This window comes from Rousettus aegyptiacus, unplaced genomic scaffold (assembly GCF_014176215.1).
Source record: "Rousettus aegyptiacus isolate mRouAeg1 unplaced genomic scaffold, mRouAeg1.p scaffold_m13_p_1, whole genome shotgun sequence".
Taxonomy (NCBI): domain Eukaryota; kingdom Metazoa; phylum Chordata; class Mammalia; order Chiroptera; family Pteropodidae; genus Rousettus; species Rousettus aegyptiacus.
The window spans coordinates 129,069,811-129,093,800 of record NW_023416284.1 but is presented as its reverse complement, the minus strand read 5'-3'; the positions used below and the strand labels follow the sequence as shown (position 1 = coordinate 129,093,800).

The 23,990-nt window shown below is 31.3% G+C and overlaps 1 protein-coding gene and 1 pseudogene across 1 annotated transcript in view; both read right to left on the bottom strand.

Moving 5' to 3' along the window:
• The window catches only part of ZNF292 (zinc finger protein 292), a 75,227-nt gene that overhangs the window by 13,704 nt on the left and 37,533 nt on the right, over positions 1–23,990 (bottom strand). Inside the window, exons 3-7 of the mRNA XM_016128207.2 lie at positions 23,175–23,329; positions 22,914–22,992; positions 20,594–20,729; positions 8,092–8,294; positions 1,256–1,392 (exon numbers count right to left, since the gene is read on the bottom strand). Coding sequence (XP_015983693.2) covers positions 1,256–1,392; positions 8,092–8,294; positions 20,594–20,729; positions 22,914–22,992; positions 23,175–23,329 — 710 coding nt within the window. The remainder of the gene's footprint in view (positions 1–1,255; positions 1,393–8,091; positions 8,295–20,593; positions 20,730–22,913; positions 22,993–23,174; positions 23,330–23,990) is intronic.
• Positions 7,377–7,499, bottom strand: LOC118604834 (annotated as a pseudogene).

Sequence of the window (23,990 nt, the reverse complement as noted above, 5' to 3'; positions counted from 1 at the left end):
TTTCACATCCTATACCCACAAGGAAGACCTCTAACCTCCCAGCTGGATTATTCATTGGCTTTCTAGGTGATTTTTCTGTCTCATCTCAACTTCCTATATACTGCCACGCCCTCCCCGCAACTCTGCCCTCACTGTTCAGCTCCCAATCCATTCTCAACTGCTAATCTTAAACACTGTTTCTTAAACATAAACTATTTTGCCCTCCTTCTACTTATGGGCTTGAAATAAGACTGCTTTGGCTTTTCATATATAATTCAGACTTTGTTACTTTTTTAAAACCAATACATTAATTTCTTAGTTATGATTGATACTCGTTATATAGAAAATCTACTTGTCCTTAGTAGACACATGTTATTTATTCTTCCTTCAGAGTCTTCCTACTTGTCCTTTGTAATTAACCATTTCTATATTGCATATACAGTTCTTCCTTCACTCAACTGCCCAGAAAACCTTTATAATTATGCAATTTACCATCCTTTAATTACACAACCATTTATAGCTTGCCTAGTCTATCTATACTTGTTTGTATGCCATGTGTTACTTAGTAAATATTCTTAGATATCAGAATGTTGTAAACTAAATTTTTTTTGTGGCTCCATAATATCAACACAACACTGATGCCTAATAATGCTGTTGACTAACTAAATGGTCAGTTTTATCCAGTACTAATATATGACAGCTGATTTTAAAGTTTTTTGAATTAACTGAAGTCAACATGTCTGTTAGTTGGATCCCAAAGGATTATGTATCACAGGCTTTTCCCACTTTGAAAAACACACTATGTAAAGAAATGTGCACTAAAGAATTAGTTAAGTAGAAAGATCACTCATAGCAAGGAAGTGAACTATATTTCTATACATAATGACTAACAGCCAGTTATGGTAGTTAAAAGAGTGCAATATGCAAAGGAAAAAAAATTGTATACATATCTAAAAAGTTTTTATTGTGGTATTTGACAAAATAAACCTTTCTTTCATCTTGCAGTGTTAAAAAAATTTCCTGATAATAATTTATCATTAAGTGATCCTTACTGGTATATTAAAGAGTTGTATGATCCTTAATAGAAAAAGTGTTTAAAGTTATAATATGAACTATTTGATAATTAGTTTGCACAGCCTGTATCTGAAAATAAGCTTTTTGCCTTGATAAGACTTAAAAGATTTTAAAATATATGTTCCTAAGCTATCTGAATTTTCACAAACTATTTTGTATTCTTCTGTTACAAACTTTTCTTTACAAAAGAAAATCAACTCACCAAGCACAGTACATTTCTCCTTGTTGGAGCTGACGTGACAAAAATGCAGTACATAAGACAAGAGCACTTTTTTCATCACCCTCAGATTCTAAGTTACAAATCATTTCTAGTGCATCTTTGCAATCAACTTCAGAAATCTACAGAAAAAGGATATAGAAATATGCCATAAAATAGTTTTATATTAGGATATATAGTGACATGCTTTTAAAATTTTTATTAGCTATTTACCAATCATTTTCATCAATAAAATCTCATTGACTCAAACATTATCAATTCATAATTTGTCTAAGACACAGTCTTTCTTCAGGCCGGAGAACTATTTTGAAGAACTTAACAAGCATGCATTTATATGTAAATAACTAATGCTAATTATAAGTACTCTCTACCCATTAAATCAGGTCTATGATACTAAAAAAGAAAAGCTGCAGTACTTATACACCAATCCCCTTCCCCCTCAAGTAATTTAAAAAGCATTGGAATCAGCAAAAAAACACATACAGATCTACTGGATATAAACTAATAAAGAAAATGTCTATAAAATAAGGAGAAAAAAGTATAATATGAAACATTTTATATAGCTATACCACTTTTAAATTAAGCTCACCTGAGTTTTCTATAAATTTCCATTAGCTTTCTTTTCATATAAAATCGTTCCATCTCAAAGCTTGTCAACAGTCATGCATGCCTTAAGTATAACCTAGATAATGGCAACTTGCTTCATTTAATTATGCACTTATATCTATTGCTTATTTCTTTAAAAAATTCAAATTTACTATCTCATTACAATGATTTACTACATGAAATAAATAAAAGTCATCTATAATCTCCACAAGCTCTAAAACAGAATGTAAAATACAGCATATGATCATAAATCACTAGTGTTCCATGGAATAAAAAGATTAATTCCAACATGGTACAACTGACAAAATGGCAAAAAGAATTAAAAACCAATATACCATCAGCACCCATGTACTACAGAAGTAACCATATCCCTCCCTGTTAATCTCCTATCTCTCCCTATCAATTTCCGAGTTTAAGAAAAGTGTGTGTGTATGTAAAATGTAATGTATTTAAGATGGAACAAGTGTCTAAATGCGGATGAGGGTAATTTTAAAATTGATCTTTGATAATGATAAAGGTTGCATGGGAATAGATCCAGAAGTTCCATTTTATACATTAAATTGGGGCTAGAAAACACTAAGACAAAAAACTCAACTCAGTCTGTGTTTAACAACAGTAATTTCTTGAGGAAGTATGAAGTTAGTGGCAGAGCTAAGACTGAATTCTGTCTTAGAACTCCTTGGAGCAGTGCTCTTTCCACTACTCTGTCAACCTCTTCCTTACAAATATTTATAAGTGACCCCATTTAAACAAATAAACAAAAAAGGCTGAAATACACACACACACACATGTACATATATACACACACATACATACACACACACACAATTTATGCAATAAATATTTCCAAATATCTACAATATTAAATACATTGTCAGACATTATATATATTACTATTTAATCACAACTTAGGTAGGTATTATCATTAACATTTTATACATAATAAATGTAGCGGGAGGGTGGTCAAAGAAATTACCAATTTGCCCAAGTTACCACAATTAAGTGGCAGAATCACAAATCAAATTATGTCTGACTGACATCAACGATGTACTCTCTTTCCATTTTATCACAGTGCTTTTTATTGAAGGTCGTATTAACTTTAAACAATTACCCTGGCACATCCATGCAGACAAAGGTTAGGATATCAACCCATGCATTTTTTTTTTTTTTTTACTTTTTCATAAGATGTTAATAGTAACAATAATTGCAGCTACTATTTATTTATTAGTGTCAGCTTCTTCAAAAATAGCATTGCTAGTCAGCACATTAGCTTGCCTGGTAGATACTACTATCTCTTTTTAGAGATAAGATTCAGAGTGGTAAAGTTACTTGTTCAAAGTCACAAGCTTAACTAGTGACGAAGTCAAGATTTCAACTCAGGTCTAGCTTCAAAGTCTATGCACTTGTCAGAATTCCACAGGTACAAGCATATTGAGGCCCTTTATTGCTAAGTATTGATTTTTACACGTTCAGGTTTAACAAAAATTCTGTCTTGAAAATTTGATTTATTTTGATTTTGATTATTTCTTTTTGTTCTTCTAAAACTTAAACCTCTTGATGAATGATGCAAAATGTGTGCATTATATATGAGAAGAAAATTTACTTTCTCAATGATATTGCCTACATTAGCTTACACTTATATATTTGTATGTATGTAAGACAGCCTCTATATACTTATTCACATGTATACTACCTGAAAAAATTACTATATGCGATAACACCGAAAACCTCACTTTCTATAGGTATACTAAGGAAACAATTTTTATTATGCACTTGATAGCCTTTATTTCCCTGATTTGCCACTAGATGGCCCTCTTGAAAAAATATGACACTAAAAGAGAACGGCAGGGAAAATGAAACCATATTTAAACAAATGGGCTGAATTGAAATTGTGAAAGTGAAACATAAGTCAAATATAGCCATCAGTGAACAATAATTATTTTTAAAATCCAAGGCAACATAAGGTATGGATTACCAATATATTACCTATATAGAGATTATGCATGTGTATTATATATCTATTATCCATTGCTTTGAAAAGCAAAAATTTAAATACCAAAAAAATTAGAATACAAAAAAAATTAGTTCCAAGAGATAGAAGGACATAATAATGTTTACACATCCAAAGGAGGCTGTATCTGCCTTATTCACCTCTAAATTTCAAACTCCCAATACAATCCCTTGCACATAATTTCTTTGCAATAAGTTTCCAATACCTAATTTTTAACAAGCTATTTGTTTATGTTAGAGTTATGTCTGCCTCTAGATTCCAAGCTCTATATTTATAATATCAAAAAGCTTATGGATTTGGTAAACTCTGACATAGTTGTCAGAGTAGCTTACAGCTAGGTTGCTTCCCATGAAACTTGAAAGAAGTATTAATTCTAAACAGCCAGGAAGTACTAGAAGAATCTCCTGTCTCAACAGGGGATGTAAAATATATGTAGCTTTACAATTTAGGCCACTGTTTTCTAAAATTCAATCCAAAGAACTTCTACAAGGTATCATTAATTGTTCTATTTCTTTTCTTCTGTCCATTTTTTCTTTGTTATGTGCATGTGGTTGGGGCATTCTGCTGATTTTTATGTTTTAATATGCTCTTTATGCCAGATATTAAAAAAATATTAAATACTTCATCAATATTTTATATATATTTACCAAATTAACTTTTAAAATTGGCTCTAATAACATTTCAAGAATAGTCTTTTGCTTATCAAAATAAAATTGCTTTCCGATCAGAAAAGAATTTAAATGGTAAACCTGTCATACTAAGAAAACAAAATCAAACATAATGAGCTAGTATTTTTTAACTCTCAGGCTACTGATTTAAAAGACAACCTCTAGTTTTAGGAAAAAAGGAATTTCATGTACTATTTATAGGAACATAATTGGCTTCTTTTTTGGATGACAATATGGCTCCATTAATTTAAAATGTGTATATTCTTTGATCCAGCAATTCCGCTTCTAGAAATTTATCCTACTGTACACCCCCAACAAAGAATGAAAGGCAATAATTTAAATGTCCCCCCTTGGCTTAACAATATCACAAATACATAATATGAAATTATGTGGCTATGAGAAAAAAATGAGGTTAGTCTACATGGAATGATATGGAAAGATGTCTATAGTAAGAGGAGAAAAGTGATTAGCATCCAAGGTGTGTGTATATATGTGTGTGTATATATATGTATATGCATATATATGTATACAGAAAAATGTGAGAAAGGTTATACCTCAAATTTCAAACTTAATGATTACCTGAGGGGTAATAAGTGAGGAAATGATGGCTAGAAAGAGACAAGATAGAGGATTTTACTTTTCAAACATTTATGTTAAAATTAACAACAAAACCAATAGAAATACTGAATCTAAAATAAAAACTGCTAACTTTGTTTCTGTACCTATACCAAGAATCCAGGCCAAAGCTCATTCCCTCCAGAGATGCCAAATAAACACAAATTTCTCTCAGCAGCAACTCCTCTGACAGGGCTAGCTGCTATTTCTATCACATTAAAAGAGTCCTGGGAAATAGTCAATTCCTCCCCTTACTGGCTCACTTGGATAAGAATTTCCTTAAAAGAATCATAGACCCATGTTATGGTTGATTCTTCCCAGTATCTACTTCCACCATACTCTAAGGAATTGGTTGAAAACTCAAATGCTTCCAAGAACCAGATAGGTAAAGTAAATGAAGTGAGTCATGTGAGAGAGGAAGCATACTTCTGAAGAGTGTAATGTCTTTGGGAAATTAATTAGTCCCAAGTGACAACCTTCCCTTCTGGGCAGAAATAATGAGAACTTACTTCACAGGGAACAATGAAAAAAACAAAAAACAAAAAAAACAAACAAAACTTTCTACATTTATAACAGAAACAAAAAAGAATAATCAAGCAATCTCTAAGCAAAAAGGGACTTTTAACAAGGAATGTGTAGACTTACACACATTCTGTCCTGTTCTACACTATGTAATCTACTTTTGTTTCTGCGGTAGAGAGACTAGTGAATTCTGCTTAAGAACACAGAGTGTCTTAATTCTACCTGCTTAACGTTTGAAGGAAAAAAAAATCATTTTATATGAATTCAAATCTAACCAGGGTCCTCATAGAGAATTTTCCTTAAGGTCTCTCAGAGCAGGCTGAGCTGCTGCTACTCAATTCTGGATAATTAAACCAAAAAGGAATTTACAGTCAGTATTACAAGAACATTTTATTATTCAAGATAGTTAAAACTACATTTTTTTTCCTGGAAATTATAAATTCACAGTCTTCAATTTCAAATAGGACTTCAAAGCTAACCCGATAACCCTATGTTTAGATAGTCTCCTACTAAAAGGAAGGGATGCTTCCTTAGGTCAGGGGCTTATGCCTTACTTACCCTTAACTCCCCCAGTGCTTAGGCAGCACACATCATTCATTAAATTAAAACTGCTACAGGAAGGAAGGACATATAAAAAGACTTAAGGGCAGGGACTGAACTGATAATAAAAGCTTTAGTGGAACTGAAAAACATCGACAATGCAGCAGCACAATAACTAATTTACTTAAGAATTTTTTTTAAATGTTACACACATAGCAAAGATTATCTCAAGAATTATACATCTGCCAAATAACTTGTCTACATAGTTATTCTGAACTAATAAGAAAAGTTTAATCTTCTATTTTACTCTGATATGCTGTAATTAAAAAGCCAATTACCTGAGATAAAAGAGAAATAGTAAAGAAAAAAAATCTATACATTAGCCAATGTCTAAACTAATGATCTATTTCTTAGACTAGAACCCTTGGCTCTGCTCTATCCAGCCTAGAAATTGCCTGACATCACTCTTCCCAGTATCATCATTATACTTCCATACACACAGGCTTATTTCTAATCTTGGCCAAAGTCTATCATCTCCTCTTTCTATTCAAGAAAAATGGCACCATAACCATTATAATTATAACCTTTAACCTCATATGGACATTCAGCTTTGTCTGAGGCTATCTTCCTTCTGGACTCTGATTACAATTTCTACTCAAGTGATCAGGCAATAATCTATTAATCTTGTTCTGTATTACATGTCAACTTTTCCATTTACATATCCTTAAGTCTGTCCCACAATCCCTTTGTTCTCCTCTATTGTTCTGGTGTTGAAGGATACTTATATTAGAGATACAAAACAACTGTACACATCATGCCCTCACACTTCAGTCTAATGTATTATAGTTTTATCTAAACACATATTCTTTAAATACGTATTCCCTATTTTTTTTTGATCAACAGCATTTAATTCTCTTACAACTATCTTCAACTTCATTTTGGAATTTTAAGTCCTCCAAAATACAAAATTTTCATTTGGACCATGATTCTACTCTCAGAATCCTGTAGCAAAAAACATATAAATACATGAATACTAGTGCTTTACATCAAATTAGTAGTAAAAAAAAAAAAAAAAATCACATCACAAAGAAAATAAAGTTTACATTAAATATATAAATATAAAATTTATCATTTTTTTTTTAAACGCCTACAGCACCTGGTTGGTATTCCTAGGTGGTTTCCCATTCCAGTACTAACCAGGCCTGACCCTGCTTAGCTTCCAAGATCAGATGAGATCGGGCACACTCAGGGTGGTATGGTCATAGATAAAACTTATCTTTATACATAGATAGATAGATAGATAGATAGATAGATAGATAGATAGATAGATACCTATCTCTTGATAGCTATATCTATTTATGACTTCCCCTTAGAAATACTTTCTCTGATATACACACACACATAAGAAGAGATACAGTTTACATATATAAAACTTACTATATATGTAAAGCAGATAGAAAACAGATAAAGTATTCCTAGGAGGAAATCATACACATTTTATAAAGTTACTTAAATTACCCAGTTAAAAAGATCTGTAAGCACCTTAAAGTCAGGTAAAACTGAAGGCCCAAATGCTGACAAATATATCCTACTAACTTGTTAAGTCACAGTCATTTTTCCCATAATTCAGCCAAAGTAGTTAAAAGATTCAAATTATTTAAAATAGAAGCCAGATAAAATAGTATTACATATAATTCTGAAAGCTGTTTACAGTCATTATCCAAAAGCATACCAAAAATTTAAGATTGACAACGTGGTCCTTCATTATATAAGAGACAGGGAAGTGAAAGACATTACAATTTAATTAAAAAGTTTCTTCACTTTTAAAAATAATTGCTAACAAAAGAAAACATACTCACCTCTTCGATTAACTTTTCGTTTGGTGATGATGTACAAAGACACACAAGGTAAGTTTGCTTAAAACTACCTTTTGTACCAATTTCTGGATGGTCAGAACACAGTTTTGCTAGAGCAGTTGCTTGACTTAACTGATTTGTTTTGATTAGATGTTTAATTCTCATATCCAACAAGATGGGACCCTCAAAAGCTAAAAATTCATTCACTTTAAAAAACAAGACATAACAGATTATTAACATTTAGTAATGATTCATTTGCAATAAAATACTTATAAAGAATATTTTTATATTTTTTTAAAAGCACAGGAACCCTCTCCCCCTTTTTGTGCTATTAGGCTATCACAAAATACTTGACCTTATAAGCAAAAGGAGATTATATAGCTAACTTTTCAAAGTTGTATTAAACATTTTTGCCCCTGAAAGTACCATTTAGAATGAGGTGAATTAACTTCTTGATGGTAATTTCGCATTAAATTCCAATAGTCAATATCATTAAAATTATACTAATTTTTTCCCCCACAGGATTTATTCCTGAATACCAGGGGTTAGCAGCCCTATACATTTGCAATGTTAGGGGATTACACACTTATATAATCACAAAAGAATGTTTGGATACTCTAGAAGATGAGATTCAACTAATATCGTGTTTCAATATTAATAATGCATTTTTCATTTTACAAAGGTAAAGTCTATCTTCCTTTAATAGGTATTTTAGAACAAATTAAAATATACAGATAAATAAAGGAGTGGGGGAAGCCTTCTGAAACTTCGGTGGGTTTGTGTTGTTATTTTTTAAACATCGATCAATAAACCTCAATTTGCTTGTCTCATTTATGCATAGTAAATTTCTTGTCTGTTCAAATATTTTAATTTCCTAGTACTTGTTTGATCAACTACAAATAATAATTTCATTTTTATTTTTTTGTATAAGTAAAGAATTTAAATTTTAATGAGTACAAATTTAAATTTTTTTCTAAAGGTTTTTTTCTTTTTTTTTTACCAGAATAAAAATCATGCTGAAAAATTTACTTGGTGATGGCTGGCCTGAAACCTTTGGAAGACTTTTAGTAATAAAATTTTAAATGCCCTATAAATAAAACATGCAATTTCACTACTTGTGAACAGACTGGGACAAGTCTAGTTTATAATTTACACACTAGAAGATAAAGAATGAGAGATGTTTTCTGTTCTTTAAATATCTTTTGCTACCCTCTAGTATCTATATGATAGTAAGATCATCACTCCTCAGTATTTAAACCATGAGCTTGTAAGTAATTTTAACACAAGATCCTAAATTTCATCCTCTTCTTGAAAACTAGACCTTTATACCTGCTACTCTCTATTTTTTAAACTAAACCAAAAACTATAAAGACTGAACACAGATAAAGTTTATAAATGCAATAAACTTTCTGGTGCCTCTGACAATATATCTTACATATACTTTTCTTATATATTTCTTTTCTTTCTTTAATATTACTTGATCCTATTATGTCGATTATATTGCAAATATCATTTTATAGTCAGTTCACTGTCAAAGCAAAATGTGTAAAGATTTTAAATTAAAACTTTAAGAAAAACAAAGTTAAAATAAAGTTATTCTGGCTATAAATAAGCCATAGACTTGAAAAAACAGCTTAGCTTCTTAATACAATAATTCTCTCAAAAGAAAACTTTAACAATACAAAGTCTGGGAATCATTTCAAAGACTACCACAAAAAGTCATAATCAAATTCTGAAAATCATACAAAGAAATTATTTAAAGGTGGCAAGTATTTAACAAAACATAACAATTTCAACAGGAGAATCTTCTCAAATAGCACCATGTGAATGACAAATTGTGAAAATTATTTTTGTGCTAACTCGGTGTATAGGAGAATATATGTTAATATAAACTTAAAAAGCATAGTTGTTTTCTAAATGGGAAACCACTGTCATACTTAAGACAAAACTGACTTCAGAGAAATACAAAATATTAAAGCAGAAGGGTTTATAGGTCATTTTGTCCAACTCCATCATTTGGCAGATGAGTAAACTGAGGCTCACAGAAGGCAAATAACTTCTTAGGTTCATAAAGCCAGTTAATGACAGAACCAGGACCAGAATAACAGAGTCTTCTGATTTCTACAATGGTGGGATGATTAAAAAGAAAAAAACAACAAAAAAAACTCATTTGACTATTGTGTCTACTAATTAGAAATGACACTGAAAAGAGCTGTTAAGGATTAGGTTTTAAAGGGAAAAAAATCATGTATTCTGAAGCTTATGATTCAAATGGATCAAAAGCAGACTATGTTCTAATACTCAAGAAACTACTGAAAACCTGCTTCCCTCCCTCTATCCCCATCCTTTTTTTCCATTTCTTTCACTGCTTTCCTTTTTCCCATTTTTCTGTATCTTTCTCTATGTCTCTCCAATCCAGACCATGATTTTCCTTATAAATATATCACATCAAAGGCTACCTCTTTTAGAGCTTGCCAGACTTATGAAAAACGTTCTAAAATCTTTGTCCTTCGGTAGCTAGTCACATCAAATTTTATTCCCTACCTTACTTTTCCCACGCCCAGCCCCCCAAAATAAAAACAGCCTGAATTTTAGTTGTGTGTAGCTTTTTAATCTATTTTCTCTATACTTATGGACTTGAACAGAAAAGTAGGTTTTACTACAGTCAAGCCTATCAAAAGAGCTGGATGACATAAAATGGCAAAGTAAACAAATGATATTCATCCAGTTCAATTAAGAAATAATGACCTTCTTCCCATAAAATAACACATAATATTTTAAAGAAAATATTAGTTCCGGCATTAAAGATAATTAAATATATTACAATGAGTTGAATTTGTGATAAATTACATAAATATTAAATGAACATTAGTATTATGCATCAAAACTTAGATTAGGTCCTGGATTACCTCTAAAGGAAGTCAATTTATTTACCGGGAATATATTTCCATGTCCAGATTCGCAAACAATTTCCTTTGCAGCATCTCTGACTAGCTGTTTCACAAGAATCTCAAACTCTGCATATAAAAATCTCTATACCATACTATATGTTAACTCAATCTACTTAGTTGTGCTCAAGCCAAAAACCTAGGAGTTGGCCTTAAAAATGCTCTCTCCTACCTCCTTCTCACCCAGACATCCAATCCATCACCTAATTGTCACTTTTAACTCCTAAAGACTGAATCCCATTCACTTTTCTCTAACTGGACTCCTATCACTCATCCCTTCTCCCAACCCAAATCATTAATCAGACTACTCTATTGCACTCTACTAGTCTTCTGCATCCACTCTTACTCTTCATCATATCTCCACTTAGATCCTGGGTATTGTGTTTTGTTTTTGTTTTTGTAAAGCAAAGACCTGACTGTCTTCTTCTCTTAGTTTAAAATACTCCAGTGGATTTCCCTTTGCCTTCAAAGAGTCAATTCCAAAATTCTCCCTAGGGCCTACATAAATCTGCATCACCAAACCCCTTTTTAAAAATACAATTTGTATTTTCTCTTAAAAACAATTCATAGCATTTAGGCAAGAAGAAATAAAAGACATCGAAATTGGAAAGGAAGAAGTGAAATCATCTGCTTACAGATGACATGACCTCATACGTAGAAATTCCTGAAGATTCCACAAAAAAAAATTAAAACAAATTTAGCCAAGCTGCAGAATATAAAAAGCAAAACACAAAAATAAGCTGCTTTTCTATATACTAACAATAAGCAATCTTAAAAGAAAATTAAGGAAAAAATTTCATTTACAACAGCAAGAAAAAGAATATTTAGGAATAAACCTAAGTGAAAAGGTCAAAGACTTGTAACTAAAACCTACAAAACATTGCTAAAAGAAATTAAAGAAGACAGAATACATGGAAAGATCCCCATGTTCATAGATTAGAAGACTTAATATATTTAAGATGTACAACTATCCAAAGCAATCCAGAGATTCAACATAATCCCTATCAAAATTACGATGACATTTTTTTTGGAGATAGAATAAGGTTGGAGGTCTTACACCTAAAGCTACAATAATTAAAATAGTGAGGTATTAGCAAAAAGAGAGACATATAGGCAATACAACAAAATAGAAAGCCCAGATACAAACCCTCATACATGTGGTCAAAAGACTTGGACAAGAATGCCAAGACCACTCATTGGGAAAAGGACAGTCTTTTCAACAAATGGTGCTGGGAAAAATGGATCCACATGCAAAAGAATAAAGTTACATTCTTATTTTATGGCATATAAAAATTAATTCAAAATGTATTAAAGATCTAAATGTAAGACCCAATAAGTATTAAAGCCCTAGAAGAAAACAAAGGGGAAAAGCTTCAAGACACTGGATTTGGCAATGATTTATTAGATATGAAACCAAGTATAGACAATAAAAACAAAAAATAGACAAATGGGAGTACATCAAACTTAATTTCTGTGCATCAAAGAGAATCAACTGAAAAAGGCAATGTACAGAACGGAAGAAAATATTTGCAAATCACAATCTCATAAAATCCAGAATATATAAGGAACTCCTATAATTCAGCAACAACAAAGAAACCAAATAATCCCACTAAAAAGTGAGCTAAGGACTTGAAAAGATATTTCCCCAACAATGCTATACAAATGACCAATAAGCATATAAAAAATATTCAACATCACTAATTTTAAGAGAAATGCAAATCAAAACTACAATGAGGAATCACCACACATCCATTAGAGTGTCTACAATAAATAAAAGAAGTGTTCATGAGGATGTGGAGAAACTGGAATCTTTTTAAACTGTTGATGGGACTGTAAATGGTGCAACCTCTATGAAAAAGTCTGGAAGTTTCTCAAAAAATTAAAAATGGAACTACTAAATGATGTGGCACTCCCACTTCTGAGTACGTACGCAAAAGAAGTGAAAGGAAAGCCCTGAAGAGAGATTTGCACTCCCGGGTTCATGGCAGACTACTCACAACAGCCAAGAGGTGGAAGAAATCCAAATGTCCATCAACAAATGACTGAATTAACAAAATGTGGTATGCATAAAATGGAATATTATTCACCCTTAAAAAGGAAGGAAATCCTGTCACATGCTACGACATGGATGGATGATCCTTAAAGACATTATGCTAAGTCATGAAAAGGTAAATAAGTGGAATCATTTAAGTGATTCCACTTAAATGAGTATCTAAAGTGGTCAAAGTCATAAAAACCACGAATAGAATGTTGGCTAACAAAGGGCTGAAGTGGAGAAGGGAAGAAGGGAGTTGTTTTGTTAGTTTTACTTTTACGAGATAAAAAAGTTCTGGAGATCTACTTCACACCAATATGAACTTAATACAACTGAACTGTACACTTAAAAATGATTAAATAGTATTCTTTACATTATGTTTTTTACCACAGCAAAATAATTCATTAAAAAAAATCAATTCAGCATTTTTAGCCAAAAAAATTCAAATTCAGAAATTCAATAAAAACATAACACTTTAAGTTCTAGATCAGTGGTTAATTACCCTAGCCATATAGTTACCTCAAACTTCTACCTGCAGCTGACACTCGGAGGCTCTAATGTACTTGGTCTTGAGGTAGGCCTCCAGTACAAGTATGTCTAAAAACTCTGCAAATAATTTAAGCACAGCCTGGATTGAGAGTAAGAAAGTATAGCTCAGTGTCAAAATTACCAATAAGGATAGTACTAACCTTCACCTCACTTCTCACATTTTAGAAGAAACAGAATTTTCACTTAAAGATTTCAGAATTTCTTAAACCCTTTTATTTTTTAATCTGAAACTTTATAAGTGATTATGGTAAACTTTATGATAAATGTTTTTTGACATGACATAAAACAGAATTTTTAAAGATTAAAAACAAATTCTGTCATAGTTCAACCTAGTTAGTAAGCAACACTAAAATCTGTGTGAAATAAGATTTAATTATTAGTCATTAATTAAAGTCTGATATATTTATCCATATAACGTTATAAAATACACTCATTAAGATAGAAATAACGTATTTTTCTAAGATGTTTCAATAAGCCAATCATTTTTAGTAATGAAAATTTTTGGGTCACTGTATTTATAATTAATTCTATAATAGGGGAGTATGACATTAATACAAAATAAACACTATATATGTCATCAGCCTGACATGGGACAGTGAATACTTTTATAAATTTACTGCAGTTAAGTTCTATCAGCTTGATTCTATACAAAGTCACTGATGTCAAGGATAACGGTTATATGCAAGTAAAAGCAATCCAATTTAGTGGTGATTTTTTAAAATAATCTAAAATGTTCCATTTGCTTATTTTTTTTTTTTTTTATTAACAAAACAAGGTCAGTTAAGGGTAAAAGAGAGACAGAAAAAAAAAAAGACAACCAAAGAGAAGTTAGGAAAATTGTATTTCTAAGAGTACTTAATATGCAAACTATAAGGTGCTTTTTTAATGACTTCATGTAAGAAATGTCCTAATATACAAAAAAAGTCAATGGATTTAAGTCTCGGTCTCAAACTCACTCCTTTTGGCATTCGCTATACAGACAGGTAAATACAGATACATACATGAAAAATATACCAAAAAGTATCCAAGAATAAAAGAACTGGAAATGTACTATCAGAAAGCAAATGCAGTTAGCATGTAATAATCAGATCCGGCCTTGCCCTATTTACCTGGAAAGCATTAGTTATCACTTGCTTTTTCCTCCCATCTCTTCTCCCTTTAAGATAATATTACATATGTATGGTAATATCTGGTAAACCAGGCAGCAATTTTTCCATGTTCACATTACAATGCAAAGCTAATAATGGGGGAAAAAAAAAAAGATTTTCTCACAAAATTCAGAAGGATTTATAAGCCTTATAGAAAGCTTAAGCTTTAGAAATTTCCTTTGAAAACCAAAGGGTTCATTAAAAAACAAACAAACAAAAAAAACTACAGGGCTTTAAGATTCAAGAAAAGACTGGCAAGCTGATAAAAATATTTATGCGACTAAAAATTATCCCAGTATAAAGTAGAAGAAAAAAGGCCAAAGGAATTTAGTGTGACTGTAATAGAAAGCTCTCTCTGAGTTTAGATTTTCAAATGACATGTACAAAAGAAGGGAAAACAGGTTTAGGATCAAGGAAATATCATCAGTGTAAGAGACTTGATACTAACCTATACAAAATGTTATTAAAGCTAAGACCCAAGATGACCGCTAGCTCACCTAAAATGCTGAGAACAATCAAAGTCGTAGAGGTATGTATCTTCTTGAGAAAGGCCTGCTACTTGGGTTTGATTATGTATTATGATGACAGGGAAAAGAAGAATAATTCCTCTATTCTTATGGTGGTTCTGATAATAAGCTTTAGATTTAAAGCATAGAACAACAATGAAGCAAATAGAAGTAGGTGGAAAATGTAATTTTCAAAGTGGGGCTGAAGATATATTTTGTAAAACTGTTAACTAGAGGAACAGATATAATCCTGAGCAAGAATCTCAAAATTAATTATATTAAAAACATAGCTTATGATGATTCAGAAAAATCGTGACTTTAAGAGCCAAGAGATTCACTAAATATAAATTAGGTTACACTATTCACACAAGTTATCTCAAAAGGTATCACAGACTCAAATGTAAAATTCAAAACTATAAAACCTGCAGGAGAAAAATCTATATGATCTTAAGTTTGGTAATGTGTTTTTAGATAAAATGCCAAAAGCATGATCCATGATAGAAAAAACTGGTAAGCTGGACTTCATTAAAATTTAACACTTCTGCTCTGTTAAAGGCATTGTTAAGAAAAAGGACAAACCACAGAGTGAAAGAACATATTTGCAAAACTCATATCTGATAAAGTACTTGTATCCAAAATACACAAAGAACTGTTAAAATTCAATAGTAAGAAAACAAACAACCCAATTTAAAAATAGGCAAAAATGTCTAAACAGATGCCTCACCAAAGATAGATGAAAAATATGCATATGAGAAGATGTTCAATATCATTTGTCGGTATAGAAATAAAAATTAAAACAATGTGATATCACTGCACATCTATCAGAATGACTAAAATCCCCAAAATAGACAATACCAATTGCTAGTGATGCTCTAGGGTGACAAGAGCTCTCATTCATTGCTGATAAGAATGCACAACGGTACAGCCACTTTAGAATACAGTTTGGCAGTTTCTTACAAAACAGTCTTACCATATGATCTAGCAATCGTACTCCTAGGTATTTACCTAATTGATGTGAAGACGTATGTTCACACAAAAACTTGCATGTAAATATAGTAGCTTTATTCATAAACACCAAAAACTGGTAGCAAACAAGATGTCCCTTACTAGGTGAATGGATAAAACTGTGGTACATTCATACAATGGAATATTATTCAGCAATAAAAAGGAATGAGTTATTAAGCCAAAGATACATGACGAATATTCAATGCATACTGCTAAGTGAAAGAAGCTAGACCAAAAAAGGCTATAATTATAATCTTGAAAAGGCAAAAGATGGTAAACGGGTCAGGAGCTTCTAGGAGAGGGTTGAGTAGGTGAAAATACAGTTCACTTTTTTGGGCAGTGAAACTATTCTGTATACACTGTAATGGTGGATATATTACACTAGGCATTTGTTAAAGCCCACAGAACCTGATAGCACAAAGAGGAATCTTAAGAAATGGAAATTTAAAACAAATTATTTAGGAGGCTCGGGGAGCCCAGTATGGAATGCAAAATACGGCAAAATAATACAATTGTATTACAAATGTTATGAAAGAACTTCACTGAAATAGGTGGGGAAATATGGTCCTCACCTAACTAATGTGTCATACTAATTGCAAGATATTAATAGCAGGGAAACTGGTTGTATACATTTTCTATACATCTAAACTATTCTAAAGGAAAAAGTTCATTTAAAAATAATAAATTAGGTCAGATTAACCTTAATATTAAGCAATCTAATTTAGTAGAACTCTAGCTAAATATTGGTTATAGTCTTTCATCAAATCCTTACAGACAAAATGGAGAACCATGGACTGGAGAGGAGAAAAAATAGGTGTGTTTGATGAAACGATTATAATCAAAGGGTACTGATTAAGAATTAATGGCAAGCAGAAAGATTTCTATAAGTATCTTAGCGACTAGGTTTCTGGGCACAGCCTTTTAATGATTATATCAAGGACCTGGATGCCAACAGAGTTTATGCTAATTAGAGGACGCTGGGAAAGAAAAAAACTTTGAGTGACAAAACCAAGATTTAAAAAGATTTTGACAATTTACAGAGATAGAATGGATCTTATTAAAGAGTGAAATTAAAGAGGAAAAAAAGTAATACCTTATGTGCCAAAAGACAAAGGACAATAATGTAATTTAATAGCATTTATTAAAAAAAAATTTTTTTGTGGTTTTAGTAACCTCATTGAGTTGTGAGAAAGATATGGCTACCCAAAAAGACGATATCATCTTATGTCACACTAACTTAAATATAAACTGTTAGGATGAAGGGGAGAGAGTACCAATCACGTCAAAGCTTGCCAGATCATATTTAGAGTACACATTAAGTTCTGAGAATCACAAATTAAAGAGAACAACAATAAACAAAATGCACTCAAACATTAGAAATGATTTTAGATTTAAAATCATGTCACATCAGGAAGGCTTTTAGTCCACAGAAGAAAAGATGACTAAGTGTTGACATGATGGTGATCTTTAAGTATCTTACCTGCCATGCTGTGAAAGAGGGAATTATACTTTGGTATGGCTTTAGCGGGTAGCACTAGATCCAAAAGATGGGAACTCTAAGAATGTAGTTTTCACAATTTTCACAATGAACATTTTCTAAAAGAAGACTAAGAATGGATTAAACTACAGTTACTCTACTTCAGAAGTATTCAAGCAAAGACTTGAAGGGAATTTAAATTGGGTAAAAAACAAATGAGCATTCAGTACCTTTCCAACCTCAGGATTATCACTAAAGAAGGGCACAAGTAACATGTAAGCCTAAAGTTCCTGTGATATTCAAAGGCTATCTACTTGAATTAAGTTGGTGTAATTATTAGCGTTACCTTATTCTAGGATGCTAACACCTTAAAAGTTAAACTAGCATTTTTAATTTTGAGTCCTGCCCACCCTTAATCCCCCCAAAATCAAATAGCATTTCTTGGGTTAGCTGGGTTTTAGTAGGTCCAAAATTAGTCAATTTTAAAAAGGAAAGGAAAGGAAAGGGAAAAGGAAAGGGAAAGGGAAAGAGGAAGGAAGAAAAAAGAAAAGAAAAGAAAAGAAAAGAAAAGAAAAGAGAAAAGAAAAGAAAAGAGAAAAGAAAAGAAAAGAAAAGAAAGAAAATTCAGGATTAAGTAGACTATCTACTGTTGAAATACTACATCAAACCTTAAAGGCCTCACTATAAATGAACTAATGAGGACAGCCTATTGAGGAGTACTCAGTATTTTCTGAGCTCTAGCTCTTCTCTTCAAACTTGCTGCAGCGTTAGATTAAGTTAAACCAACGGGCTAGATATATAGTATAAAAAGCTAAAAGTTCCCCATCCATTTGAACCATCTTTAAATTTGAAAATGTAAATAAATTAGTATGTATGTATAACTGTTAACTCCTTCAACCTTTTCAAAGGAAGAAATGAACATACACTTCTAGTTTGTGTCATTAACATAAAATAACTTCCATCAAAGAAGCTTTCTAACAGAGAACCAAGTAAGGATTACAGCTGCAAAATCCCTTAATCATATAATCTCTCTCTGGTTGCTTCATGAGTTGTATTAAAGTCATTTGCTACTATAGAAACTCCTCTTAGCTGCACAGTCCTAACTATTCCAGAGGCTATGTCACGCAAAGACAAAGAAATAAAACAACATATGGATGGGGAGAGACATTTGTTAACAGCAACAATGTTAGGCACATTTAAACAAGTAAAGAAATTGAGAAAAAAAATTTTTAAATAAATTTTAAATCTCTGCTCAGACACTAGTTCATTTTCCCACTTTAGCATACTGTATGAGTTTGGCAAAACTACTCTTCAGAAATTGACAAGAGAAAAAAAGAGTTACTTTTTTATTTAAGCTAAGTGCAATTTTATTTTATTAGGTTAGGTGCAACAAGGTATATTACTAAAAGGAGAGAGGATGAGGATCTACCCAACTTCAATTCCTGGCTCTGCCACACATCACTGGAAATAAGATACAGACAGGACAACTAATCTTTCTGAGCCTCCATTTTCCGATCTGTAAAATAGGGACAATAAAGAGCCTATATTTCTCATAGGATCATTGTGAAGCTTAAATGAAACTATGCATGGAAAAGTACATTTCAAACTGTTAAGAACTGTATAATGTACTTGATATTATTATTAATATATTACATCCAATATTTCTAAAAGCTGAGAACATCAGCAAGTATAATTTGGTTATAGGAATAAAAAACATAGTGGTTTAATATAATATGTCAAAGGCAAAAAACCTAAGATTTTCTACTTTTAAATGTTCTTATTATTTTAAATAAATAATGAGGGTCTACTCTTCATTCCTCTAAGGTCTTGAGAACACTGTAGCTAATTTGTGAATATCCACAAAGGAAGGGGCGCTAAAAATAAACTTCTTGTGAAAACTAAGAAAACAGATAACATTGCTAAGAACTATCAGGAAAGCATGGAGAAAGAGTAAAAGGGCGATGTCAGGTAGGAATAATCAGCCCGAAGAGAAGTTTGGAGATTGGCTGGGAAGCCTTTTGGTAAATATCAAAGTACCAGAAAAGTTCACAAGCAATGGGCTTACCATTCCCTTCTCGGAGCCTTCATAATTTACTATAACATAGCAAAATACCTAGAGTTTGCCATCAATCAACAGGAAAAGCAGCAATAAACAATTAAAGCAGCTTAGTTACTTCTCTAGTTAAACACCTCAGGAAAAGTTAAGGTGAAAGCTTTCCAAAACAATCTCAAGAAAAGTATCAAAAACAACAACCGTGTTCCTCTTTGTGGTATGTAAAATTTTTGAACTCTGGACAATTAAGTGTTATACATATAAGTAATCTGGCCACCTACTTCCAATAAGATACCAGCAGTTTGAGTTTAACTGGGATTTTATTGCCTGAAATCATACAATAACAACAAAGCAGGAGAAAATAAGACTGAGCGATTAGCTGTTTGAGAAAGAGTACTAATCTTAGAAACAGAAGACTTGAGAGTTTTAGCATTAATTTCTTATTCTATTTTGAGGAATATTTAACTACTCTATTTCTATTTTTTCATCTGTCAAATAAGTTAGGTATTAAATACAAGCCAGACTGCCACCTGTCCAGATGTTGCAGAGGGAATTCCTCTGTTAAAGAGACGATGAGAAAAAATTTTTAGTTTTGGTTAATGCTAAGACTGTAAAATCCTATATATACAATTTCCCCCAAATAAAGGTGAAGGGCTTCCAAGCACCTCAGATAAAATGGTCCTTCTTTGGGATATCCTGGGATGAATTATATCAAAACAATTTTAAGTACTTATTTTTTCTAATCTAATGATTTTTTTTTTCTCTCTCTCTCTAGAAAATTTACCTTTATCCTTATCCAATGGTTCCTGGGAAAGAATAGTGCACAGTACCGGGTTTTTCCACACCCCAGTCTCTTGAGCTAGAGTAGCTAAAAAATGCAATTCACAGCTGCCATTCTCCATCAGCTTTTCATGAGCTACCTATAAATATTAAATAAACATCCAAAGAATTACAACAGATTTTGAAAAGCAAGCTTATCAAGCTTTAAATATAATACTAAACTTTTGAAAAATTAGACTTTTATCTTAAAATTTTCACATCATATTACAAAGTGAATTCCTTTACTTCTGATTTTTAAAGTCAAATCTCAATAAGGATATTAATTATAAATTTTAAATACATACAATATATTTTTATAAATAAGTCCATATTTTTCCCCCAAATCTAAACCAAAACCAAAGTTATTTCTCAAAAATGCTATCAGAATATCTATAGCAGAAAAGATATTATACATTTTATATCTTCTGTGTTAGTAAAAAAATCTCCCCGCCAACTTCTACCATTAATAAATGACATTTACATCAAGGCCTAAGTGACAACTTACACATATTCCAATAAAAGAGACTTATGAAAAGAAAACAACTAAAGGCATGATTTTTCATTTATTCCTTACATATCCTTGGCAAATCCTATTAAAACTGACACTAAACCTTGCTTATTAGATTTTTCCAACTGTTCATGCAATTGGCATATTCTTCAGGCCACAAAAGACCAACAGTTTTTATTCAATTCAGAAAATGTTTCATGAGAACTTCTATGGGCAAAGTACTAGTTCCTGCATTTATAGGGCTTATTCTCTAGTGTCGGTGAAGAAATGTTTAAACAGTTAACACACAGGCAAAAATGAAACAAATGCTGTTAAGCAGATAAAAAATAACCCAGAGGAAGCTCTAATATAAAGAGCAAAGTGTCATGGAAACTCTTAAATCTTCATGCTATTGTTTATACAAATGTCTATTCTTCAAAACCAGAAAAACTTTCTTACTACAACAAGTTCAAGTGCTTTAAGAAATTTCCTTTGAGCAATTGCTAAAAGCTACCATAGAAGAATTTAGAGTTATTTCCTTCTCATTAACTAATATAAAAAAGTGTCAACTAGTACTATTGTTTCAAAAAGTTTAAAAGTTTATCTTATGTTGACAAAAAATACAGGAATTCAGTATTATAATTAAACAACATAATTCTGTAGTAGAATTTGTCTGAATGCCAAAAAATGAGTAGTTCTGAATTATTTACCTAAAAATAAATACTTGCTGGGAAAAAAAATCTAAGGTACAAGTGACTGCTACACTTAAGTAGAAACCACATGATCAAATAGTTGCAATATGACAAACAGAACAAGACAACTTCATTTCAACAAACAGTTATTAAGTATCTACTATGTGTAAGACAGAATCCTATGGTATTAAAATATGAATCTAACTTCAAGAATTCTCCACTTGATGTAGATTTTAATGTTTAATATTAAAAGGAAGGTTGATTTCTCTGCCTAACTACAGTTTATTTTACGTGCTTCTAAAATTTGAGACTAATCCTCTTTAATATATCTCCTACAGAAAAACATAAGGCCAAAAGGTATTTTAAGAACTCTGGCTAGAAAAAGAAAACTATACTTTTTTGAAACTAACTAGCAGGAACACTCTTTTTAATCAATTAATCAAAATTTACTTGAAGCTATAATATATCCAGCACAATCAATCTAGTGCTTGAAACAAAATTTAACCTTCTTAAAAATGCTCCAAAATAACTGTGCAATTGTGTAGTACTCATATAAATAGAATAAAAGCACTAAAAGAAAGAGACAAAACATGTGTTCTCAGCTCTAGGAGAAAAAGCATGTGCTTTAGAATAAAGAATCTGGTTTCAAATAACTATTCTGTGATATTAGCTGTATACGTATGGGCAGATAAATATTTTAAAGTATGAGCCTCAGTTTCCTCACCTTTAAAATGGGAAAAATATACCTACCCCCACAAGGTTTTCATAATAATTAAATGAGATATGTTAAATTATTATAAAACATATTGCAAGTTTTCGGCAATTAGTTAAACTGTTTCTAAATGCAAATGAGGGCATTTTCTGTTGTGTTCCCCTACTGCTCTGGCAAAATTCTAATTATCTGATCTCAAAGAATAGTGTAATATTCAACTAATCTATATAAATGTATATAAACATTTATTGAGCATTCACTATATGAAGAACACTAGTGTTAATAACAGCAGCAATTGATGTTTGTCATTATTCAGATGTTTTAAAGTTTAACCACATAAAGAAAGCTGACTAAAAATATACCTATGTTAAAACTAATAGGTAAATATTCTCACCTGCACCAATGTCTGAAATTGTTCCCACTGTTTATCTGATAACTCAACGGGCAGACACAGTAAAAGTTCAACACAGCTTCTAAAAAACAAAATTGGTAAGGATACAAAAGAATTATTAAAATTTGAAGTAAAAGAAAATGATAATATCAGTAAACTCCTCAGAACCAATCTATTTAAAATTAAACTATCATAAGAGCTGAGATACAAAGTTATAACAAAAAAGTTAAATCTAATCTTTTATTTACTCAAAGGTCTACTCACAATGCCAAGCGTTCCAGAACCAATGCTACATTTTCACATTCAGAGGTAAGATAAGGTCGGGCTTTAACATAACTTTGGATAGCCACTGTGTATACCTCCAGTAAAGGTAAGGGATCTTCTGAAGTTTTCCATTTCTCTGCATATTCAAGAAGTGTCTGTTTTGAAAAGAATAATAAAAAGTATTCAATGTAACTTGAAATACACATCGACTAATCAACTGCTTTTCTTTCTTCCCTGAGAAACCTGAAAAATAACTTTTTAAATTTATAATAACAAAAATTAGTTTATACTGATTAAAATATTCAAAGTAATAAAGCCACAGTCTTATTTCCAGCAGCTCTCTATAGGAGAAAAAATCAGTGTTAATTCATCCAGCAATAGCATCATTTCATGAAGTTTGTTTTTAAATAGCGGAAGCATATGTCCTCTCTTCCCTAGTCAAAATGCCACCTTTCGCCTCAAATTTTCTGAGATTTAAGGGTTTAAAAAAAAAAAAAAAAGACACCTGGGCAAGTAATACTTGACCAGACATGCAGTGAAGAATTTTAAAAAATATTTATGTTTTCTATTTTTTGCATAAGGAGCATAAAATTCAACACATAATAAATGAAGCACATATGGTCAGAAAAGACATTTTTCAGTTAATAAAAAAATTATAGTATATAACATTATTGTCTTTTATGACAAGCTTTATCATTTAAAAAATCATCTAGACCTTCAACATACACAGCGAGCAATATTAAATATATTAAAAAATGATTATAAGGTTGAGTGATTTTTGTAATAAAGTATTTATTAAATTTTTAAAAATACCTC